Source organism: Symphalangus syndactylus, chromosome 11, assembly GCF_028878055.3.
Source record: "Symphalangus syndactylus isolate Jambi chromosome 11, NHGRI_mSymSyn1-v2.1_pri, whole genome shotgun sequence".
Taxonomy (NCBI): Eukaryota; Metazoa; Chordata; class Mammalia; order Primates; family Hylobatidae; genus Symphalangus; species Symphalangus syndactylus.
The window spans coordinates 60,741,219-60,764,557 of NC_072433.2; the positions used below are offsets into that span (position 1 = coordinate 60,741,219).

A 23,339-nucleotide genomic window follows, 5' to 3' on the forward strand; every position below is an offset into this window, starting at 1 on the left:
TGCACAACATAAACAAGATGAGATGGGTAATATTAACTGAGTTCTGGGTTTCTCAGGAGATGGCAAGGAGCCAGTGAACTTGGGAGGGGGGTAGCTTTGGAGGAAGGAGGAAGAAGGGTGCAGTCTAGAGCAGGCGTGGCATGTTGGTGGAGAGGTAGAAAGGTGCACGGGGTGACTTTGTTCCCAGGGGACTACCGTCCAGTGTCTGTTTGGGTGGGTGAAAAATTGGGCAGGAAGTTGGGAAGGTCATAATGACTATCTGAGAGTGATCATCAATCTTATAACATGGCACTAAATTTCTTCCAACCTCTTTATTATTAATACTGTATTGGGCTTTTTAATTTAAGGGTTTTTCAGTTTAGTTGTACTGTAGTTATTAAATCAGTGGTTATAGTGGTCTTGCTGAAAACTTTTTTCTGATGGGGAACTATGATGAAGATTTTCATTAATCACATTATGATTTCGGGTAGGACATAATCACATTAAGTAAAATCATTTGTTTAGAAAATAATATGTGGCTTCCCTCTCCACTTCCCTGGTTCTATAGGGCATTAAAATCTTGTGGACCAGGTGGCACCGCTCATGTGAAATTAGTAGTCGAGTGGGACAAGGAGACAAGAGATTTGTGAGTATTTTTAAAGTTAGTATTTATAGAAACATTGTTTTAGTTATCATTTTTATAGCACACCTTTGATATGTTAAATGAGCGGAAACACAAATCTCTCTTCTCTTTAGCTAAGTATCCAGGTGTGTTGTTAACCCTTTATTTAAGCAGTTTATTATTCCTTTCCTGTACATTCTCTCTTCCCAATCCCAGAACCTTAGAACATTTGTTCACTGCTGAAAGAGAAGCTGTGTACTCATTAACTACTATATAGGTTCAATTTACTTTGATTTTTATTACGGGCCCATTAATTCTAGAAAGTGATGTCAGATGTGTGTTCTTATATGTAAAGGACAGGAATATGTGGTTTAACCAGTACAGTTCATGGCCAAACCCAGAAAAATCAAGTTAGTTCTGGAAATAACTTTGTATACAGAGAACTTCTCGAGAACATTTTGGAATATAGAAAAGTTGGGTCACTACTTTTGTTTTCTTACACATTGATTTTTTTTTCCCTTTGGTTATGAGTTTGTAGTCACTTCATGAAGCCATAATTGTATTTTTCCTTCTGTTTTGCAAGACATTCTCTGATAGATGCTTTTCCCCGTAATTGCAGCTTGTTTGTAAATACTGAGGATGAGTATATCCCTGATGCAGAAAGTGTTCGTCTGCAAAGGGAGCGTCATCATCAGCCTCAAACCTGCACTTTATCCCAGTGTTTCCAACTCTACACCAAAGAGGAGCGGGTAAGAGGCTGGGCAGCATTTCTTGGTTGCTCAGGGCAGTGGGGAGTGGGGCATGGCAAGGTGACAGTGAGAAACAAATCATGCCCCAGAAGCCGCCGCAGGATTTTGCATATATGTAAGTCCACACATGTAATGAGCATCTTAATGCTCTTGCTTTTAGGACTTTAAGAAAAAGTTGTAAGTTTCTAGAAAACATTGATTAATTGAAGTACTCTGGAAATGAACTTTCATAGTTAGTTCTTTTTAATGGTTAATGATCAAGTTTTGGTGATTTTCTTTCTCAATTTAGAAGTTTTAAGATCTTTTCCTTAGTAACTTTAACAGTGATTCTTGACCTTTTGGTACTAAGAACTTAGGTGCCAGGACCTATTTAAATTTAAATTAATTAAATTTAAAAAATTAATTAAAATTAAGTGAAGTAAATAATTCAGTTCCTTTGTTGCATTAGTCATGTTTCAAGTGCTCGGCAGACACATGGTGGCTAGTGGGTCCCATATTGAACAGTGTAGATATAGACCAGAAAGTAGACAGCAAGGCTTTGCAGGTAGTAGGGACCCAGTAAGTATTTAAATGAATGGATGGACAGAGAGATGGATAGATAAGCCTCTGTGGGTGGGGCTGAGGCCTGTGTGATTTTTATGCACCTTATAAACATTGACGAGAGTACTTGGAGTCATCTAACTTTGCACTGATATCTAGGATCATAATTTTGACTACTAGTTGTAACTCTTCACTCTTAAATAGAGGGAGTCATGCGATTTCAGGATTGAAGAGGACTTTAAAACTCTTCCATTGTAGTGGTTGGGTTCTTCTTCTGTTTAATTTCAAATAGGTGATTGCTTAGCCTGAGTTTGAATATCTTTTGTTATGAGGTGGTTTGCCTCCTTAAGACAGAGATAGACCATGTTTTCTCTGGATGGCTCTGATGGTGACTGAAGTTAACCTGAAATATGTCCACTGGTTACTATAGCCAACAGTTGTTTTCTGTCTTAAATTCATTACGACTCAGAAGTCCTAATTTTATTTTTGTCTGTTGTTCGAATGTTTGAAAATAGCTTTTGTATTTCCACTGTGTCTTCTCTCCCTCACACTGTTTTTAGCTAGTTCCTTTAATAATAGTTTTTCATAAGACATGGGTTTTTTTTTCCCCCTTCTTTTTTCCTCCCAGTTTTGCACTCAATTATGAAATAGTTGGGTTTGGAATTGGTTGACTGTATGTTCTCTATGACACCTTGCCCTGTTTAGCTTTTTTTTTTTTTTTTTAATGACTTTGGAGATGTTTGATAATGGCACAAAGATAATGGATGAGCAAATCTACTAGATGGCAGCACTAGTATTCCACAACACATCTCACTGATCTAGAATGCTAGCAGGATACCTTTTAACAGGAGCTCATTCATTCAGTAGGTGTTTTTTGAGTACATACCATGTTAGGTATCGTGCTGGTACTGAAGAAGTAGCAGGGGCCAACATAAACAACATTTTTGCCTACATGCTGTTTATAGTCTAGTGGAACAAGTAAATAAAAGAAGCAAAGGTTCTGGAGTAGGAAACAAAGGCCCTTTGGCAAGACTGTCAAACAGAAATGAAGCCAGTATGGCTGGAGGACAGGAGGTGAAGGACAGAATTGAGACAGCATATGCTCCATGAGAGCAGGTACTCCATCTGTCTTGATCACTAAATAATTCCATTATCCAGAGCAGTGCATGGCACATAGAAAGTGACATCTGGTCGGGTGCAGTGGCTCACACTTGTAAGCCCAGCACTTTGGGAGGCTGAGGTAGACGGATCGCCTGAGTCCAGGTCAAGAGCACCTGGGCAACATGGCAAAACGCCGTCTCTACCAAAAATACAAAAATTAGCTGGGTGTGGTGATGCGTGCCTGTGGTCCCAGCTACTGAAGAGGCTGAGGTGGGAAAATCACTTGAGCCTGAGGGGTGGAGATTGCAGTGAGCCGAGATCACGCCACTGTACTCCAGCCTGGGTGATAGAGTGAGACTCTGTTTCAAAAAAAAGAAAGAAAGTAACATATTTAACATTTATATAGTATTTACCGATTTAGTTATTCCTCTTTGAGGGATAATCTATCCAACAAGCCAGAATCCGTTTAGAGTTTGGGTGCCAGCTCTGGCCACTTTTGATTGTGTTATTCCATTGATGCCCAGCATTTGCAGTTTCCAGAGAGATTTTGAGTTGCACCATGCCCTGGCTAAGGCATTAGTCCAGCCGTAACAGTCTTGCATTAAGTGGCACTTAACGGGAGTCATGGTTCTGTTTTCAGCTTGCCCCCGATGATGCCTGGCGTTGCCCACACTGTAAGCAGCTGCAGCAGGGAAGCATTACATTAAGCCTCTGGACTCTGCCTGATGTGCTTATTATACATCTAAAGAGATTTCGGCAGGTATGGAAATCCTCTATCCTCAGGAACAAACAAGTTGTGACAAGTTTCTTATGCCCCCTGCTGATGGGCTCTGTGGGGGTTCTTTGGTATACCTGTTTGATCCAGTGAGTCCTGTCTGTGTATGTTATAGACACACTTTTGCTCCTGTGTTTAGGGTAATGTTTTGTTCTTTCCCAAGGCAAAATTTGATTTTAATTCAGATTGCAGATATTTTACTTTGTTCTTGACTTGTAAATGTCGTGCTTAAATTTTGTTAAGTGTACTCTGGGATTTAAAAAGAACTAAGTAGAGATCCTTTCTGGGGGAGGTAGAATTCTGCTTCTACCTAATGTAATACGGGTGTTCTGCTCCTGAGAAGCTGTTGTATGGTTGGGGAGATGAGTCATAAATAAATACAAAGAAAATCTGCTTTGAATTGTATTGCATTGTGAGTCAGTTTTTCCAAAAAGGCTGTCTATTCCCTGAGGTTAGGATTGTCTAGACAGTCTCATTGTAAGAGGTAAATGGGAAGTAAACATTAGCGGACTCCAGGAGGCCTGGCTCTAAGTTTGTATCTGAAAGATGAGCAAGCTTTTACTAGGTGAGGTGGAAGCAGGGATCTCCCACACGGGGGCAGAGGGAGCAGTATGTGCAAAGCCTGGCAGTGGAGAAAGCACAGCCTGCACGAGAGGCTGGGAGCAGGCCAGGTGGGCAGGCACTCCAGAGGGGTGGGCAGTGGTGGGAGTTGATGGAAGACGTGGGTGGATGCTGGTTGTCCAAGGAACCCTTTGTGGGTGGAGTAGGATTCTGATGAAGGGTTATAAGCAGAGAAGCAACCTTACCACATCTGTATTTTGAAAATATTATTCTGGCTATCGTGTAGATAATGTATTAGAGGCTACAAGAATGACGATGGGGAGACCTGAAGGAGGCCCTTGCCATCATCCAGGGTGGACTGCTAGTGGATGGGATAGGTTGTGGCAGTAGAGATGGAGAGATGTTCAGGACTGTCTGAGGAGGCGGAGGTATCGGGGGCGACACACACATGGTCCCCAGGTCTGGGGCTTTCACACAGAGGTTTGAGGTTCAGCTCCTATGGGAGTGAAGAGTGGGCATTTGGCACCCACTGTGTATTCCGTTGGGATCTGCAGGTGGAAAGGTGGCTAAGGGTTTGGATCCCAGCCTGCTGTGCCTCCTTCCCCAGACACAGAGTAATTTCTTGGGCTTTCTGTTTTCTTTTGAAGGCATGTCACCACCCTTCCAGCAATCCAGACACAAACCTGCAGTGTCCTCTTTGACTCTTCTTGTCCCTCTCATCTAGGCATGGCCATGCCTCTTCATTGACTCCTGTGTGTCCCCTCCCCATTCTTGCTGTCACCGTACTGGTTCAGACATTTTGTTGCTTTTCAGCTGGTCACTGTTGCAATGACTTTTAATTGATTTCTTCACCTCCATTACTCCTATTTCTAACATGTTCTGTGCACTGCTTACACAGTTCTTCACCCACAACTCTGGTGACATCACCTTTTCCATAAAAGCCTCAGAGGATACAATCCAGATTCTTCAGGCTGGCCTTCCTGACCACCCAGGACCCATCGTCCCTTTCTCTCATGAACATTTTTCTTCCCTTCACAGACCCATACGTAGCTCCTTAGGGTGGACATATCTATGCCTGGTTAATTTTTTAAAGTTCCCATAGACACAGGAAACAGTCAATATCTATTCAACTGATGGTTGGATTTCAAAGGATTTCCCTATAGGTTTAATGGAAAATACAGATTACCAAAGATTGCCACTGAGTGGATATGTTAAGCTAAGTCAGTTTTGCCTTGTGATGTGCCTGTTGGAGGAGGTGGAGGGGAACAGGCACTGCTTATCGAGAGGCTCTTCTGCACCAGGCGCTGTGGTTTCCCCTTCACGGAGCCATCACATCATTAGTTTTCATGTCTCTTTGACAGAGGTATCAGGAAGAGCCACCTGATACTGTCATTTTTTTTGTAAGTCAAATGCTGTAAAGCCCTTTAACAGATGAAAGGAAGACTCAGAGAAGCTCATTTACCCCCTCTATATGGATCCTTACTGGTTCCACCTTAGCTGATATTAAAACCTGTTCCTCTAGATAGCTAAAACTGTCATCTGTTTCCCTGATTTGTATGTCTTGGGAAACATCAGATAGGTAACTCACAACGCTTTATCTGATAGGATCCACATTCCCCCCTAAAGTGATCTGCCATCTGCTTGCATTAAAATATCACCAGAACTTGTTTTTCTTCTTGCAACAGGAAGGAGACAGGCGCATGAAACTTCAGAACATGGTCAAGTTCCCCTTGACTGGCCTGGACATGACACCTCATGTGGTTAAGAGGAGCCAGAGCAGCTGGAGTTTGCCATCCCACTGGTCCCCGTGGAGACGGCCCTATGGACTCGGGAGGGACCCTGAGGACTACATCTATGACCTGTATGCTGTGTGCAATCACCATGGCACCATGCAAGGGGGGCACTACACAGGTCTGCAGTGTGAGAGGCTGCGTGTCTGTGCTGGCGAGTCCTTCAGACGGGTTTGCTTGTGACAGGGTGACTTGACTTTAGAGCCTCATTTCCCCTCCTGTAGGCAGTGTGCCAACTGTGAGGGCAATTTCCATCCTCTGGATCTCTGCCCAAGAGCAAATAAACGAACATTCTTCCTCCTTTTCCTGATGGGGTCGTCCAGTAGGTAGCCGACTGATTGGGGAGTGGTATGTGCAGATGGCATTGTCTGGTCAACTGAGGATTTGCTCTTTGTTTACCTAACCTGCACACCCCATTTATGGTTTTGCTAGATAGAGTTCCTTGAGTTCTATCTTCTCTCTCATTTTAAATGATTGTGAACTACTTTTTTTTTTTAATTAAAGATGAGCTGTTGCTATGTTGCCCAGGCTGGAGTACAGTAGCTATTCACAGATGTGATTATCACACACTACAGCCTTGAACTTCTGGGCTCAAGCAAGTCTCCTGCCTCATTCTCCAGAGTAGCTGGGATACAAGTGCATGACACTTTTATAGTGTCTTTAAAGTGACTTAGAAGGGTTTTACTTTTTGTTTTAAGGTTAAATTGACCTTGTCATTTATAAAAGCAACTATGTTCATCATGAAATTTAGAGGCTAGAGGTGGAAAGAATACCATCATCCATGGGCTTATCACTGAGATAACCACTGGTAACATTTTTTTTTAATTGCGATAAAATATACATAACAAAATGTACCATTTTTAAGTGTACAGTTCAGTGACATTAAGTACACTCACATTGTTGTGCAACCATTATCACTATCCATCTCTACAAGTTTTTTAATCTTCCCAGACTTAAACTCTGTATCTAATAAACACTAATTCCAATTTTCTCTCCTGTGACAAGCACTATACTTTCTGTCTCTGTGAATTTGACTACTCTTGGTACGTCTTTTAAATGGAGTCATTCAATATTTGTTCTTTTGTGACTGGCTTATTTCATGTAGCATAATGTCTGTAAGGTTCATCCATGTTGTAGCAGGTATCAGAATTTCCTGCCTTTTTAGGGCTGAATAATGTTCCACTGTATATAGGTAATATTTCGGTATGTAGTATATACTTGACGTGTTTTTCTCTTAAGTTTTTGCCATTATTTTCCACTGTTGGGATTATACTGGCATTTTGTTGTTGTTGTTCAAGTGAACATTTATTGAGCCCCTCACATCCTGCTTGCCCTGGGCTCTATCGATAACAGCAGAGATCAGTAGGTCCCCAGCGTCTATCTTCTGAGAGTGTAATCAAGTAGGGGGAGATGTGGGTACAGATATGGTTTAAAAAGGAGTCCCACATCATGGGTTCTGTGTTGGAGGTGTGAGCAGTGGGCAGAGGTCGGAGCCAGAGGAGAGAGTGGTCAGAGCCTGCTGGAGGGGGAGGGTCAGCTGTTGGGGAAAGGAACCTGCTGCCTCACCTCATGGGCCAGCGGGGTGGATAGATAGGTCACAAATTCAGAAGCACAGCAGCACAGTGAGGGGTGAGTGGCGCATGCGCTTCTGCATCCTCATCTTCACGCCTAGTATTATAACAGAAGTAGCTTGATGTGGACACTTAATTTTTTATAAATACTTTTTTTTTTTTTTTTTGTGACGGAGTCTCGCTCTCTCACCAGGCTGGAGTGTGGTGGCATGATCTAGGCTCACTGCAACCTCCGCCTCCCAGGTTCAAGCAATTCACCTCCTCAGCCTCCCGAGTAGCTGGAACTACAGGCACGTACCACCACACCCAGCTAATTTTTGTATTTTTAATAGAGACGGGGTTTCACCGTGTTGGCCAGGATGGTCTCGATCTCCTGACCTGGTGATCTGCCCTCCTTGGCCTCCCAAAGTGCTGGGATTACAGGCATGAGCCACTGCACCCGGCCTATAAATACTTCTTAATGACCACAGAATGTTCTGTTGATAGACCTCTAATGTTATCTAATCCTTCGCCATTGCTGAACATCTATATTGTTTCTGGGTTTTGTTTGTTTGTTTTTTTGTTTTTTTGAGACAGAGTCTTGCTCTCTGGCCCAGGCTGGAGTGCAGTGGCGCTATCTTGGCTCACTGCAAGCTCCGCCTCCCAGGTTCACGTCATTCTGCTGCCTCAGCCTCCCGAGTAGCTGGGACTACCGGCACCTGCCACCAGGCCCAGCTAATTTTTTGTATTTTTAGTAGAGATGGGGTTTCACCGTGTTAGCTAGGATGGTCTCGATCTCCTGACCTTGTGATCTCCCAAAGTGCTGGGATTACAAGTGTGAGCCTCCGCGCCCGGCCTGTTTCTGGTTTTTAACTTTTCCTGTAACATCGATGAATATCTTTATGCTCTTTCACTTTTTCTGGATTTTAATTCTGTATTTCCTTGAGATTGAGTCTTGGAAATGGAATCATTGGGCTAAGGGCCTGCATGAGCCTTTTGGGAGCCAGGCAGATTTCAGGGCTTTATTTGTTGATGTGAGGGTTGATGTGATTAATTTGATTATCCGTGTGAGTGGCTAGGATTTGGATTTCTGCATCCTTCACACTCAGTGTGTTATACATGTATACTTCTCAGGGACTTTATTAATTCAGTGGTTTTTGCAACAAGACCCCGAGTGCTAGTGCTGACCATTGATTTATAAAGGTAGGGAGAGGTGGAGGAAGGGTGGGGTCTGCCCAATCCTGGGTACTATTAAATCTCTGGGGCTCTTTTCTCTAGTATTTAGCCATGAACCTCCCTCCCCATCACCCAAGGCAGAGGAGTCCATTGGCCTTGCTACCTTTCATACTCACTCTTTCAGTCTGCTGTGTTCCCTTCCAGGAGGGCAGGGGTTGGGGAAGATTACTGGACACAATAATCTTTTATTCTTGAAACCCTTTTAATTCAAGTTCTTTAAATAGATATTTTTCTTGTTTTCAAACTCATTTTACTGCCAGAAGTTCTTTAAATATTTAAATGCTGCAGGCAGCAATTGTTTGTGAGAGGAGTGATCCCAACTTTGAGCGCATCTCGTAATGGAATGGCTTAGATTGCCTCTGCCTGCTCTTGGAAGCACTTTCAAGGAGAGGAAGAAGCTAGACAAGTTTAAAAGATGCTCTCACTTCATAGAAGACACAAGTTAATGTGAATTAAATGTTTAGATATATTTTGCCTTGTACTTTGGTTTAAACCATATTTCAATGATGATAATAGTATATTTGGTATCTTACATATTTTAGGTCTCTATTTTATGGGGGCCATGTGTACAAATATTGTGTTTTGTTGGATTTTTGCTTTTGTGGCATTACCAGTCATGTCTGTGTTCTTTGGTACGGAGTGATGGAATTCTATACTTGTGGACTGGTAGAATGGAAAGGGACATGGAGGTCATTTAACTTTACAACTCATCCGGTGTTGTAACACCTTTGCCAGTGTCCTTGATTGACGTTCACCAGCTCAGCTTTGGTAAAGAATGCGTTTTCCATTTATAACACTATTTCTCAAGAAAATATGGACTGGCTTGTTACATAGTTTCTGGGAAGAAATTGTTGGGAAGAATAAGACAGGGCTAGACTTTAGCATCGTGTTGCTCTTTATATAGAGAACAGATCTTGGAAAATGCCTGGAAACCTCCAACTACCTTAGAGGCAGTACAGTTTGGTGGAAGGAGCTTGGGTTAGAAGCCAGACACATCTTTCTAGCTCTGTGTCCTGGGACAGGTAACTGTCCACTAATTTGGCTACCATGTTAGTGAGCCAGAAAGTGGTCATGCTGACGTCAAGGGACCTATTACCCAGGATGTGCTAAGATGTTTCTGTATTATTTCCCCTTTCTCATGCTGAGGCCCTACCACCACTTTTCTAGTATATGAGATGTTTAGAGTCTTAGATTAGAGAACATTTTAAATATTCTTAGCATTGTTGAATTAAAGATACTCTGTTTTTAAGTTTTTTCTTTTTTTTTTAAACATCAACTTTTAAGTTCAGGTGTACGTGCTCAGGATTTGCAGGTTGGTTACTTAGGTAAACATGTGCCATGATGGTTTGCTGCACAGATCATCCCATCACCTAGGTATTAAGCCCAGCATCCATTAAGCTATTCTTCCTGATGCTCTCTCATCCCCCACCCCCGTTTTTAAGTTTTCATTTGGAATGTTTATTTTTTTTATTTTTTGAGACAGGGTCTCACTTTGTCACAACCCAGGCTGGAGTGCAGTGGTGTGATCGTGGCTCACTGCAGCCCCAGCCTCCCAGGCTCAAGATCCTCCCACCTCAGCTTCCCAAGTAGCTGGGACTACAGGTGTGTGCCACCACACTTGCCTAATTTTTAAATTTTTTTGTAGAGTCAGGGCCTACTATGTTGTCCACACTGGTCTCAAACTCCGTATCTTAAGCAGTCCTCTGCCTCAGCCTCACAAAGTGTTGGGATTATAGGCATGAGCCACTGTGCCCAGCCTGGAATGTTTATTTTGATGTAATCTTTATTTTGCACTGTTTCTAGCTATAATTGTTGGTATAATGATATAATTGATTGTGTAAGGATTCTAGAACAGTGCCTCTCACACCATCTGTGATGAACAACTTGGGTTTTTCTACTTTAAAATTTCCAATCCTTTATCAACTAGTGCATTTGTAAAGTTACAATAAAAATATCACGGCAGTATCAGATTGCTATAAAAGTTTTTTTAATGCTTTTCTCCTTTTTGGTGCTTCTCTCATATGGGCTCGTGTCAGTCTGTGAGCCATAATTCTAGTAGCACTGGCCTAGAAAATACTTCAGAAAATAGTTCTAGGAAGAAAAGCAAGTATAATTATTTTGTAATTAACAAGTTTGCTGTGCTGCCTCAGTTTCCACACTGTGACTGAGAAGAGACCATTCTGAAGAGGAGCAGGTTGAAAGGAGGCAAGGCTGTTCTGTCTCCTCCTCTTGGGCATGTCCCTTACAGCTCTGCTCCCACTCACCACTCCAGAAGAGCAGCTGCTCCCCAGCTGGGTCATGTGTGCATCAAGCCTGACCTGACGCCATTGGCCAAACAACTGCTGTTTTCTTAGAGCTCCATTTGCTGCTTACATTTTAATTTCTTTCCCTTCTGGTTCCGGCAAGTTCTCAGCTGCAAATAACTTCCCTGCCTCCATTCATAGGTTCTTATTCTGCTCTCCATTTGGGGGACTTGTCTGGTGTAGCCCTTTCTAACCTGAGTCCCTTTTATCCCTTAAGGCTCCATACTTGTGGAAATGGTTATGGCCCATTGAAGGAATCACTCCTGGTGCCTCTCAGGACCTTATCTGCCCCATCCCTGGGGCCATCCTGAGTCTGTTCCAGCATTCAGCTAAATATTCTAGCACTCGTTTATTCTCACCCCAAATAAATGCATATTTTTAGAAAATGTGATCATAATGTACTTTTCTGGATCAAGCTTATAACACCCTTTGATATATCCTTGCAGGATGACTGGCTTTGTGAACTCTAAGTTTTTGTCTGTTCTTGCTGCTACTTGAATGTTCTTTATTTCTAGCTCAGGCTTAGAATTTGGACTGAAAGAAGTCCTCCTGCATTCATGAGCTCATGTGTTCTCAGTCTGCCAGGGAACTTCCATGGAGCCTGGTTTGTGCTCCTCCCTGAGGGAAGCAGGGCAGGATAGGGCTTCAAGTGCAAGTCAAGGACTTTATAAACCTGAAATGAGCTGGGCTTCTGCCTTTCACCAGCTGCACGACCTTGGGCAAGCAGGTTAATCTTTTTCAACCTCTGGAAATTGGGAGTAATAAGAGAACAAATCTTAGGATTAAATGAGATGCTTGGCACATAATAAGTGTTAAATATTATCTGCTATCATATCATTATATTGTTATTTCTATTCATATTATTTTCTATTTCTAATAGACACTAAAATGTTGTAACACACTGAACTCAGGGTTTCTTCACCCTGGCACCGTTAACATTTTGGCCGGACAATTTTGTGTTGCAGGAGGCTGTCCTGTGCATTATAGAGTATTTAGCAGCATCCGTGGCCTCTACCCACTAGATGCCAGTATGCCAGTAGCACCTCTCCCTTGAGTTGTGACAATCAAAAACATCTCCATTCATTGCCAAATCCCACTCCCCCTGCCACGGACACAGTTCCCTGGTTGAGACCCATTGGTTTAAATAAGTATGTGTTTTCTAAGATCAACTGGAACTGCATCTACTTGGAATAGTTTGGAATTTCTCAAGACATTTTGCTCGAGTGTGATATAGAATTTATAATTTTTTTAAACCTCTTTCTGTGTTGCTACACGCAGCCTTAAAACGTTCTTGAGTTAATTAGATGAGCCAAAGAGATGGTGTCTGTGGGTCGCATGAAGTGGCTGGTGCAGCCTTCCCTGGTGCTGATGGCGGGCTCTCTTTGGCAGCGTACTGTAAGAACTCTGTGGACGGCCTCTGGTACTGCTTCGATGACAGCGATGTGCAGCAGCTGTCAGAAGATGAGGTCTGCACGCAGACAGCATACATCCTCTTCTACCAGAGGCGGACAGCCATCCCGTCATGGTCAGCCAATAGCTCGGTGGCAGGTGAGATCCCCTCTTGTTCTTGGGCAGTTTTTTCCAGAGCAAAAGATTGTAATGGATGGTCTAGAGGACCTCTCTGGAGGCTCTCATGACTCTGTCAGTTTGATCAGATGAATCCTTACATTTCCATTTAATCTGGAAACTAAAATGATTTCAGTCAAGGAAGTTGGGGAGGAATGTGACAGCAGCTGTGGCCCAGTGGAGTTCACCGGGGACAGTGGGTTGGACCTGGCGCAAAGAAAGCTCATGATGTGTTCTTGTGGATAAATACATGGATGAGCTGAAAAGCAGCGTGGCCTACTACCCCCTGTCCTGGGGTTATCCTGGAGCCTGTCCCATCTGGGCCACATAGCAATAGCAATCATCTATAATATAGGTGTAATAATAATGCCTACCTCATGGGGTCGTCGTAAGCATCCAGTTAGGTAAATGTGTGTTAAAACATTTTGTAAAGGGTAAAGGACCATTAGAAATAGTCTGCTTTTCCAGTGAGAAGATTGCCCTATTCTGTTAGGAGAAGGATTGATGGCTGTGATAATATTGGATGGCTTGGGTTTAGCCGGATGACATCCAGCCTGTTGTGTTTGATAAATGCAGGGACCAGTACCCACACACAATATGAATGCAGCCACACATAATCCAAACAAGTGGACACACGTTTCTGAATGCAGAGTTTGGCTTCAAGAGAGCGTGACAGAGGATTAGAATGTGGTAATGTGCAATCAGGTTAGGAGCTATGAATCCTTGCTTCTCTTGAAGCTTGCAGGGGGTGAGTTCAAAGCAGTGAAAACAAGGCATCTCTCAAGCAGAATGACGCCCTGCTGGGGGCCAAGCCCACCCAGTGTACAGCCACTCACTCACTTAACAGAGCGGGAACTCCAGTGCTCTTCCACCCATCTCAGATGTGCTCAGAAATGACACCTTCTTGAGGTCTACTTGAGACAGTCATGCTGCTTCATGTACTCCATTTCAAGAGCAATTTCTCTTGCCCTAATAAATATTTAAGGGCATCCCTGGAACAGACAGGGCAGATTGACATATAGCTGTGTGTGTGTATTTTATTAATATTATGAAAATGGTTACAAATTTCCTTAAAACAGTGAGGCTGAGAGAAAAAGAGTACACTGCTGCATCCTCTCTTCTCTTTGTGTAAGAAATATTACTGCAATTGCTTAGAACAGTGCCTGGCATGTAGATGCTTAATAAATATTTGTAGAGTGAAAGTATGAATGCTTGTCTATTCCATTCTCTTGCCAATTCTTTAGACTCAGACTTACATTATAAAGTATTCATCCCTATCCTTGCATTTTATTACTATAAATTTCATGTGTCCAGAAGTCTGGACTTACATCTTTTCATCTTAACTGGGGATATTCGGGCAGGCACGACATGACACAGGGTCTGGGAATTGATGCTGACCTCGGGGTGAGGACATCAGCGCCCCCCAGCTCAGCTCGTAGCACCTTCATGAGGGTGTGTGTGGCTCAGGGCTGGCCGAGGGATCCCAACCTGACCTCCATGCCTGTTTTCTTCTCTGCAGGCTCCACGAGTTCTTCCCTGTGTGAACACTGGGTGAGCCGGCTCCCGGGCAGCAAGCCAGCCAGTGTGACCTCTGCAGCTTCCTCCAGACGCACCTCCCTGGCCTCGCTCTCTGAGTCCGTGGAGATGACTGGAGAAAGGAGTGAAGATGATGGTGGGTGTGGGTTTTGGTGACAAATTTCCAGAATAGTAACTCACAGACACAGCAGAGTCCCTCGTGTTTTTCCTAGGAGCTAAGTCCCAAGGGGATGGTAGGAGAACCCAAAGGGAGCTACAGGGAGTGGAACTGTGTAGCTGTGAGTTATGTTCCTAAGAAGCATTTTGTATTAACAGAGTCATTTGCTTTTCCTGTGTCCCAGTACTTTCTCCTTCCACTTCATTATTTTCCACTTGTAGGGTCTCTTGTGGAGGCTGGAGCTTTATATACCAATGTATACCTTTTTTTTTTTTTTTCCAAAGTGTTTTAAAAAGCAGAATAGCTGGAAGAGGCTCAGAGAGGTTGTGCTTTGCCCAGGCCACCTGGTGGGGAGTCGGCTCCAGGCTTGGCATGGAGGCCCCTGGCTCTCTTGGCCCCAGGAGTGCCTCACCTTTCCACCATGCTGCTCCCCAGGGAGGAAGCTGTGGAATGTTCTTTTTAGTACAGAAGCATCTAGAACAAAAACTGTTGTTGCCTTTGCATAGAAATAGTAAAAAGTCTAATAAAAATTGAACTCTTTTTTTCTTTTTAAACTTTCACTTTCTGCTTGGGTAATGGCAGGATAGACCTTAGTTTCTACAGGGACCCAGGTGGTGTGAGAAGGACCGGGCAGCCACAGTACTGGGAGCTGGAAGGAGGAGTGAGTGCAGCTTCTGTAATGAGCACAGTGACTCAGTCTGCCAACAAGTCTCAGTCTGCAGCCAGCATTTCGATCACTGTAATCTGCTTCTAGTGGTGATGGTTAATTCTCAGAAAATGAAATTGAGTTAAAATTGCAAGAGTCTGGAAGAAGAATGCCAGGCGAAGAGAGCTGCACCATAGCTCTAGTTCTGCCACCTCTTCTGGCTTGTTGCGTCTTCCTCTTTATTTGTAAAATAAAAACATTGGACTGCAATTTCTAAGCTCCTTCCGGCTCCTCACATCTTGTGGAAAACTGACTGGTGAACCTTTGCTTGTTTAGGCAGAGGTTATTTTCAGTACTGCCTTTAAACTTAGAATTCACTGTCATTTTAACAATAAGCCTCAATAAGGTTTGCCTCAATCTATTTTTAAGCAGTGCAGTTGGTGAAATCAATATCCTTTTAAGCATCATCATTGTATAATGGTGCTGGGTTTTGCCCACAGAATAGAGCCTATTTCTTAGGCTCTATAAAGACAGAATTTTGTAAATATCACAACTGTAGTATCATTGTGTAGAAAATTTAATTTAGAATATTTTCTTAGGATGTTTTGAGCCACACCAAATAGGAGTATGTGGTTCTGATTATGAGTATTTTTTTTTTTTTTAAACGGAGTCTCTCTCTGTCTCTCAGGCTGGAGTGTAGTGGTGCGATCTTGGCTCACTGCAAGCTCCACCTCCCGGGTTCACGCCATTCTCCTGCCTCAGCCTCCCCAGCAGCTGGGACTACAGGCGCCCGCCACCACGCCTGGCTAATTTTTTGTGTATTTTCAGTAGAGACGGGGTCTCATCATGTTAGCCAGAATGGTCTTGATCTCCTGACATCGTGATCCGCCCGCCTCGGCCTCCCAAAGTGCTGGGATTACAGGCGTGAGCCACCACGCCCGGCCTCTGATTATGAATATTGTTTTGGAAGTTTTAAGTCACTGGAAATAGGAGTATATGATATCCAAGTCTTTTTAGCTCTTTGCGTTGATCCACATCTGTAGTCAACAATTACAGGCCAGCTTACATGTGGAATTGAGTGGTGCAGGGAGTCAAGGGGTTCTGGGTTCTGGTATTAGCTCTTCCTTTAATGAGTTGTGTAATCTTGGTCAAGGACTTCATTTCTGTGAGCCCCAGATCACCTTCAGGAAGGTAATGAAGCTGGGTCAATAGCTCACAGCATCTATGGAGTGCCAGGTGCTCTGTTGGGCACAGGACTTGTAAGATTGTATTTAATCGTCACACTTGCCCTGTGAGTTAGACCAGAGGTCAGCAAACTGTAGCCCCATAGGCCAAATACAGCCCACTGCCTTTCTTTGTAAAGATTTTTGGAGTGCAGTCAGACACGTTTTCTTACGTGTCACCTGTGGCTGCTTTCATGCAACAGTGGCGGAGTTGAATGTTTGGCCTGCAAAGCCTAACATCTGCTGTCTAGGCCTTCACAGGAAAAGTTATACCGAGCCCTGATGTAGGGCAAGGAGGCGAATAGAAGTTTGCTGTGTTGGAATGATCCTGAGTTAGAGTGTCCCTATTTTATACATAAGGAAACTGGGCTCAGAGAAGTCAAAGCCACACAGGGACTCCCTGATCCCAGATGGGCTGGCCCTGAAGGTCGTGCTCCTTTCATCCCATGAGGCTACCTTCATTTCACTTTCAGTGTCTTACAGTGTTGTTAGAATGTCTTCACTGGCTTAGCTTAACAGTATTCTCTTTACTGTGTTCAGGAGGCTTTTCAACTCGACCATTTGTGAGAAGTGTCCAGCGTCAGAGTTTGTCCTCCAGATCTTCTGTCACCAGCCCCTTGGCCGTCAATGAAAATTGCATGAGACCTTCATGGTCCCTGTCTGCTAAGCTGCAGATGCGCTCCAATTCTCCATCCCGATTTTCAGGGGATTCGCCAATTCACAGCTCTGCCTCCACCTTGGAGAAGATCGGGGAGGCAGCGGATGACAAGGTCTCCATCTCTTGCTTTGGTAGCTTGCGGAACCTTTCTAGCAGTTACCAGGAACCAAGTGACAGTCATAGTCGCCGTGAGCACAAGGCTGTGGGCCGGGCCCCTCTGGCTGTCATGGAAGGTGTGTTCAAAGATGAATCGGACACCCGCAGATTGAACTCCAGTGTCGTAGATACACAGAGAAAACATTCAGCACAAGGGGACCGCCTGCCCCCGCTCTGTGGTCCATTTGATAACAATAATCAGATCGCTTATGTGGATCAGAGCGACTCCGTAGACAGCTCTCCAGTCAAAGAGGTGAAACCCCCCAGCCACCCAGGGTCAATCGCAAAGAAACCAGAGAGCACAACCAAGAGATCCCCCAGTTCCAAAGGCACTTCTGAGCCAGAGAAAAGCTTGCGGAAGGGGAGACCAGCCTTGGCAAGCCAGGAGTCATCCCTTTCAAGTACATCCCCTTCTTCTCCTCTTCCTGTAAAAGTCTCTGTAAAGCCCTCCCGCTCCCGCAGCAAAGCAGATTCTTCTTCCAGGGGCAGTGGACGGCATTCATCCCCTGCCCCTGCCCAACCCAAAAAGGAGTCATCCCCGAAATCTCAGGACTCTGTGTCATCTCCTTCACCACAGAAGCAGAAGTCAGCCTCGGCCCTCACCTACACTGCTTCCTCCACATCTGCCAAAAAGGCCTCGGGCCCTGCCACAAGGAGCCCCTTCCCACCTGGGAAGAGCAGGACTTCAGACCGGAGCTTGAGTAGAGAGGGCTCCAGACAAAGCTTGGGTTCTGACAGAGCCAGCGCCACCTCCGCCTCCAAACCCAACTCCCCTCGGGTGAGCCAGGCCCGAGCAGGGGAGGGCAGGGGGGCCGGGAAGCACGTGCGGAGCTCCTCCATGGCCAGCCTGCGCTCCCCCAGCACAACCATCAAGTCTGGTTTGAAGAGGGACAGCAAGTCTGAGGACAAGGGGCTGTCCTTCTTCAAATCAGCCTTGAGACAGAAGGAAACCCGGCGCTCGACGGATCTTGGCAAGACAGCCTTGCTCTCTAAAAAGGCTGGTGGGAGCTCTGTTAAGTCCGTCTGTAAGAACACCGGGGACGACAAGGTGGAGAAAGGCCACCAGCCTCCAGCTTCCCAGCAGCCAAATGCAAACGCAACGAGAAAAGAGCAGCTTGTCTCCAAGGACCCTGCTTCTGCCAAACATTCCCTGCTGTCCGCTCGCAAATCCAAGTCTTCCCAACTAGACTCTGGAGTTCCCTCGTCTCCGGGTGGCAGGCAGTCTGCAGAGAAATCCTCAAAAAAGTTATCTTCTAGCATGCAAACCTCTGCACGGCCTTCTCAAAAACCTCAGTGATATTTCTGCAATCAAAGTGTTTTATCTGTAAAGATGTTTATTTATTTAGAACCCCTGCCCTCCCACCAAAGCCTCCTGTGCTTTTGTTTTGTACTTTTTTGAGTCACATGCCCGACTCTGTGTGAGTGTATGCGTGTGTGTGTCTAATTCAATTGCAAATTGTTCAAAGCGTCGCCTTATTCTGCCATTGAACCAAATAACAGCCATAGGCAAAACATTGACACCAAGCTAACTGGAATAATTGTAGGTGATACCCAGGACGGCCCCTTTAGCAATTGTACATATTTCTTTCTAGAGAACTCTAATGACTTTCTTTGGATATGTGGGTTTTGAAACCTGTGAACCAGTAAAGCTACCATTAGTGCGTAGAAGGAGGAAGGAGCTGACTCGTGTTTCTTCTGAGCAGGACCTGTCCTTACTGTGGATTGTGGGTGGCACCAGGAGCTCTAAAAACTGTGACTCTTAACAACGAAACAAATCGAGGGAAAAACTCTTGCTTTCTGCACTTTTGCCCCATCTACCAGTCTTTGTAAAGGGCAATATTTTAACACTAATGTTTCTCAGGTATATACTCAGCTAGTCTAGGATGGATGCACACCAGTAAATGGATTAAAGAGGAAGGTGCCATGTGGGTGACTGTGTCATTTCTCCTACTGCCACAGATAGATGTTTGCGAGGTAGAAATGAAGCCTTTCACCACCTTCATATCTGCAGCGACGTGTGCACCAAAACCTGTCTTGACTCTTGGGATAGGTCCTAAGAGGTGGCAGATTGGATAGCCAGAAAGCCAGTCACTCGTTTCATTTTTTTTTCCTTCTGAAATTACTATCTAAGGCCGTTGGAATTTTGCACTGTAGTAGAGCAGTTAACACCTTTGACAGATTCCTGGAAAAAAACTTCTAGATTCTAAAGTGGGTGAAAGACTGGACATCATTTTCCTTGTGAGGTGTTGCATTTTTCCATTAGAGGTGGGAAGCTCCACGATGCCCTGTGTCTGTGGGCTCATGTTTCCTCATCTTGTAGCTTGGAGAGGAAAGAAGTTGCCTTCTGCCAAAAGCCAATGGTGGTATGTTGAAGCGATGTGTGATCAAGTATTACCTATGCACTTCAGATCCTGTCTGTCGGTCTCTGTTACGGCTGCCTTTCAGTAACTCATTTATTATTTCTTCTTTGTTCTTAAGATTTCATCTCATGCCCAGGACTCACAAGCAGGCTTTGGAGTGTGTTCCATCTGGCCATGTCAGTGCAAATTGCATTTCTTACTAAGAAAAAGGAGAACCTCACAAAAAAAACCTCACAGATAAGCAAAATATATAGTTTTGCAAGCTTTTTCAAGGTCTCCTGGCAATACTTTCCTGCTCAATTTTTAGCTTTTCCTTTTTTTTTTAAATGTCAAGACAGTGAGGGTCTTGATTCTCTCTGAATAGCATTTGTCACTTTGCCAGTAAATACAGCATGCTAAGTTTATGTGCTTTTAAATATTAGCGTTCTTCGTCAGTCTCTTCAAGTTCTTCTTGAACCCTTGGTGCACAGATCCATATATAACCTCCCTTTTCAGTATTGCTGTGTGTGAAGTAACTACAACACGTATGCCTGCATAGCTATGAATTCTGCACTACCTTTTTTTTTTCTTTTTTTCACCCCAAGAATATCTCTTGGGAAAAGTTTTTAGTAGGTTACTTAACTTTATTTTGCTGCTAATTTGCGCATTAGCTGGTAACTTGCAAGTCTGGAGGCCACTTAACGTTGAGGGTAGCTGGAATTTTAGACCCTTGGCAATATTTAATATTTAGACATTTAGCCTTGTGGAAGTTACCACAGTGCTCCATGTGATTCATTGACCATGAGCCTGTTGTCCATTGCACTCAGCCCTGTACTCACCTCTTCACTCGCTGTCCTGGTTTTACTGTTCAGATTTTGGTGGGTTCTCAAAGCAGCACCACTCTCATCTGCTCAGTACAACTGTGGCAACTGGCTGCCTTCGATGTTGTCACTGCTTTCAGCCAAGCACATCACAGCCCCATCAGTGTGTAGCCACCGCTCTTGTTTTTCTGTATCGCTTTTATCTCCTGAAAAAGATGCACCAAATAAGAGATCATCTATATCAGGAATTGAATGTCTAACTCAAACCTCTCATTTTTGTTTAATAGGTAGATCTCATTTGAAGTGTCCTGTCTGAATTTCTGAAACAATTATAGTTTGATTAGACAAAGGTTTTTAATAACACTTCTTTTTTTGCTGTAGTCAAGCATTAATAGAAACTAGTTTAATTTTCACAGTGGTAAATATTTTTATTCTTGAGTTATCTAGGAATGGATTTTCCATGATGTCTAGTGACTTAAAAAAAAAAAAAGTTTCTACAAATCCCTTTGGTTTTCCATGGGATCTAGAATAAAATGTCAGTGTCTATAAACTATATGTCATGGAGTTTAGTCCTTGTTTCAGGTTTAATAGAAAAAATCAGGAAGTATCATGGCATTGTCTAGACATCATCAAGCTGTTTTATTTCCATGGTTGGTAAACTGAAAATTTCATTATCTCCAACTACTAGGTACAACTTTAGGCCACAGGAAAGGTTATTTGGCCCAAAAGTTTGGAGGTGCTCTTTGAGGTGGGAAGTGTCTTGGGGGAAAATAGTTACTTGATTCAATTTAGTTCATTGGTAGGGTTGGGGACTTGGTGTTGGATTTTTTTTTTTTTTTTTTAATTTTCCCAACAATATTTAGTACAATGAGCATGTATGTGCTTTGGGGTTAAAAATTATCTGCTAGGGATGATAGGCCTGGGTTTCTGGTTGACATCTAGATGGGCCTGATTAGAGCAGTCATCTCCTGGTAGGCACAAAATAATCACCAACAGTAATGTTGTATCTGTAATGTTTGTTTGCTTTTTAAAAAAAGTTTTATTCTTGATTTCTTGTAAACATCCATTGCACTGAGGCCATATCATTCTTTAAGACAGCCCTACATCTTGCCTTGGTAATCCCTTAGATAATGTGGAAACTCAAACCATTAGGCTCCAGTCATCTTAGACCATTTCCCATCCATTTTGTATTTTCTCATCCTGAAAGCAGCCGAACTGAAAGTAAGTAATAATATGCTGGACCAGTGGAAACGGATGTGGGAGTATTTGTGGTGTGCTAAAATACTGTAATTATCTGTGAGGCTGCCTGACATGCTTTTGCAATCTTGTTTTCATCATGCATTCTGCAAACATTTTTGGAGGGCCTGCTTTGAGCACAGAGGCAAAACTGTAAGCTTCAGGGATTTGCTGTAGCTGAGGAGCCCTGGGAGCACAGCCCATCAAGCAGGGGATGTGATGGTGTCCTAAATGGAGTGACAGTTCTCCTGGAAAAAGAGATCACGTGGATTCCGGTCAAATTGGCTAAGGCTTGTGGTTCTCTTGAGCAAGTCTGTTCCGTCTGAAAACCAAAAGTGCCCTTTATCTTTGGAGACATTTTACTCTTCCATCCACCTTTCCACACTGAGCTGTCTCTACTATTTAGGGGTTGAAAATCCATTACACAGTCACTTTACGTTAACATTGGGTCATCTATGTTTGTATGAGACGGATGTGGGATTTGAGGGGAACATTGTCATTCCTCTAAAATAACTATCATAAAAAAATAGCAACAGTATGTAAAGGGACCAAGAGTGGCAGCCTTTAGGGAAAATGGAGCAGGGAAGAGCTGCGAACAAAGCTCATTTTTTTGAAATAAACGTGCTTTATTTCACACAGGGGCATCAGACGTTACATTTCATTCGGACAAATTACTGAACAGCCAAAGTGATTGTTTCCTGTGTAGGTTGTTACAATTATTGGATACAAAGACAACTAGTGTTTCTGGGTTGGATTTTTGAAATAGCGTGCAAATCATAAGCACAGTTTCAATAAAACACGTATTCTGCAGGTGTGTGGAACTTTGTATTATTTGTAGTTGAGAAAGGCAAACTTTGCTGACAAACCAGTACCTATCATAAACAAACACAAAAAGTAGCTGTTACTGTGCAGGCTGTCTTTAACTTTCATTTCATAAAGGGTACATTATTGTTAAACCCTACTACATGTTTTGGGGAGAAATACAGTGCTTTTATTTAAATGAACACTGTCTCACACTGCCTTTTGATCAACTTTCAAAGTATTTTGCAGGTGCATTTTGAGCATGAACATTTTTTTTTCCCCAAGTAAAAACAATTGTGTGTGGCCTCCATATAACTCAGAAAGCATGCTCTTACTACCTATGCAAGCAACCAATAAAACATATAGACACGAAATATTAAGTCTTTTAAAAAAAGGCAACAATTATGGAGCTCTTTTTAAATTTGTGATTTTCAAAATATGGCTTACTCATTGTGTAGAAGAGCATGAATGTGATTTCTTGTTTTGCTCTGCATATATTTCTCTGCTGTTTTTCTGATCATTGGCGAGATTGTAAAGTATTTTGCAAGCAGAAGTGGAATTGGATATGTTGAACATACATCATTGGTGTACATACTGTATTTAACCTGAAGACTTTCCTAAAGTATTTTGTTCTAAAAATAACCTGCCATTTTCTATAGATTTTAATTTTTTATATCTTCAAGGGTTCTATTGTGGTCACAAGGAAAGAATGTGGCTTCTAATAGTGCTAAGAATTTAAAAATACTTTTGTAGAGACTTAGAGCTATTTTGAAAAGCTTTGGGGCTTCCCAGCCACTGATCACAATTAAACTAAGCCCATGAAATTTCTGGGAGTGTTGTGCAGTGGATTCGGTTCTAGATCCGTCGTACATTTGTTTAAATCTAGTGTTTCCCAATTTTTAGGAGAAGGGGTGCACAGCAGATTTGAGAGGCTTTTTTGAATCTCACACATGTATTTTCCCCAAGATTCTTTTAAGCCTCTTCTGAATGACTT

General features: G+C 43.2%; 1 protein-coding gene across 8 annotated transcripts in view; it reads left to right on the forward strand.

Annotated features, from left to right (window-relative positions):
• USP31 (ubiquitin specific peptidase 31) overlaps positions 1–22,967 on the forward strand; it is an 87,566-nt gene extending 64,599 nt beyond the window's left edge. For 7 of the 8 annotated variants that reach the window (XM_055298002.2, XM_055298001.2, XM_055298007.2 and 4 more), the window contains 7 exons: positions 548–625; positions 1,221–1,350; positions 3,632–3,751; positions 6,013–6,238; positions 12,596–12,754; positions 14,292–14,444; positions 16,875–22,967. In XM_055298002.2, the coding sequence (XP_055153977.1) occupies positions 548–625; positions 1,221–1,350; positions 3,632–3,751; positions 6,013–6,238; positions 12,596–12,754; positions 14,292–14,444; positions 16,875–18,445 (2,437 nt within the window). In that variant the 3' untranslated portion in view covers positions 18,446–22,967. The remainder of the gene's footprint in view (positions 1–547; positions 626–1,220; positions 1,351–3,631; positions 3,752–6,012; positions 6,239–12,595; positions 12,755–14,291; positions 14,445–16,874) is intronic. The other variant, XM_055298003.2, reaches the window with a different exon arrangement.
• Positions 22,968–23,339: the final 372 nt, after the last annotated feature.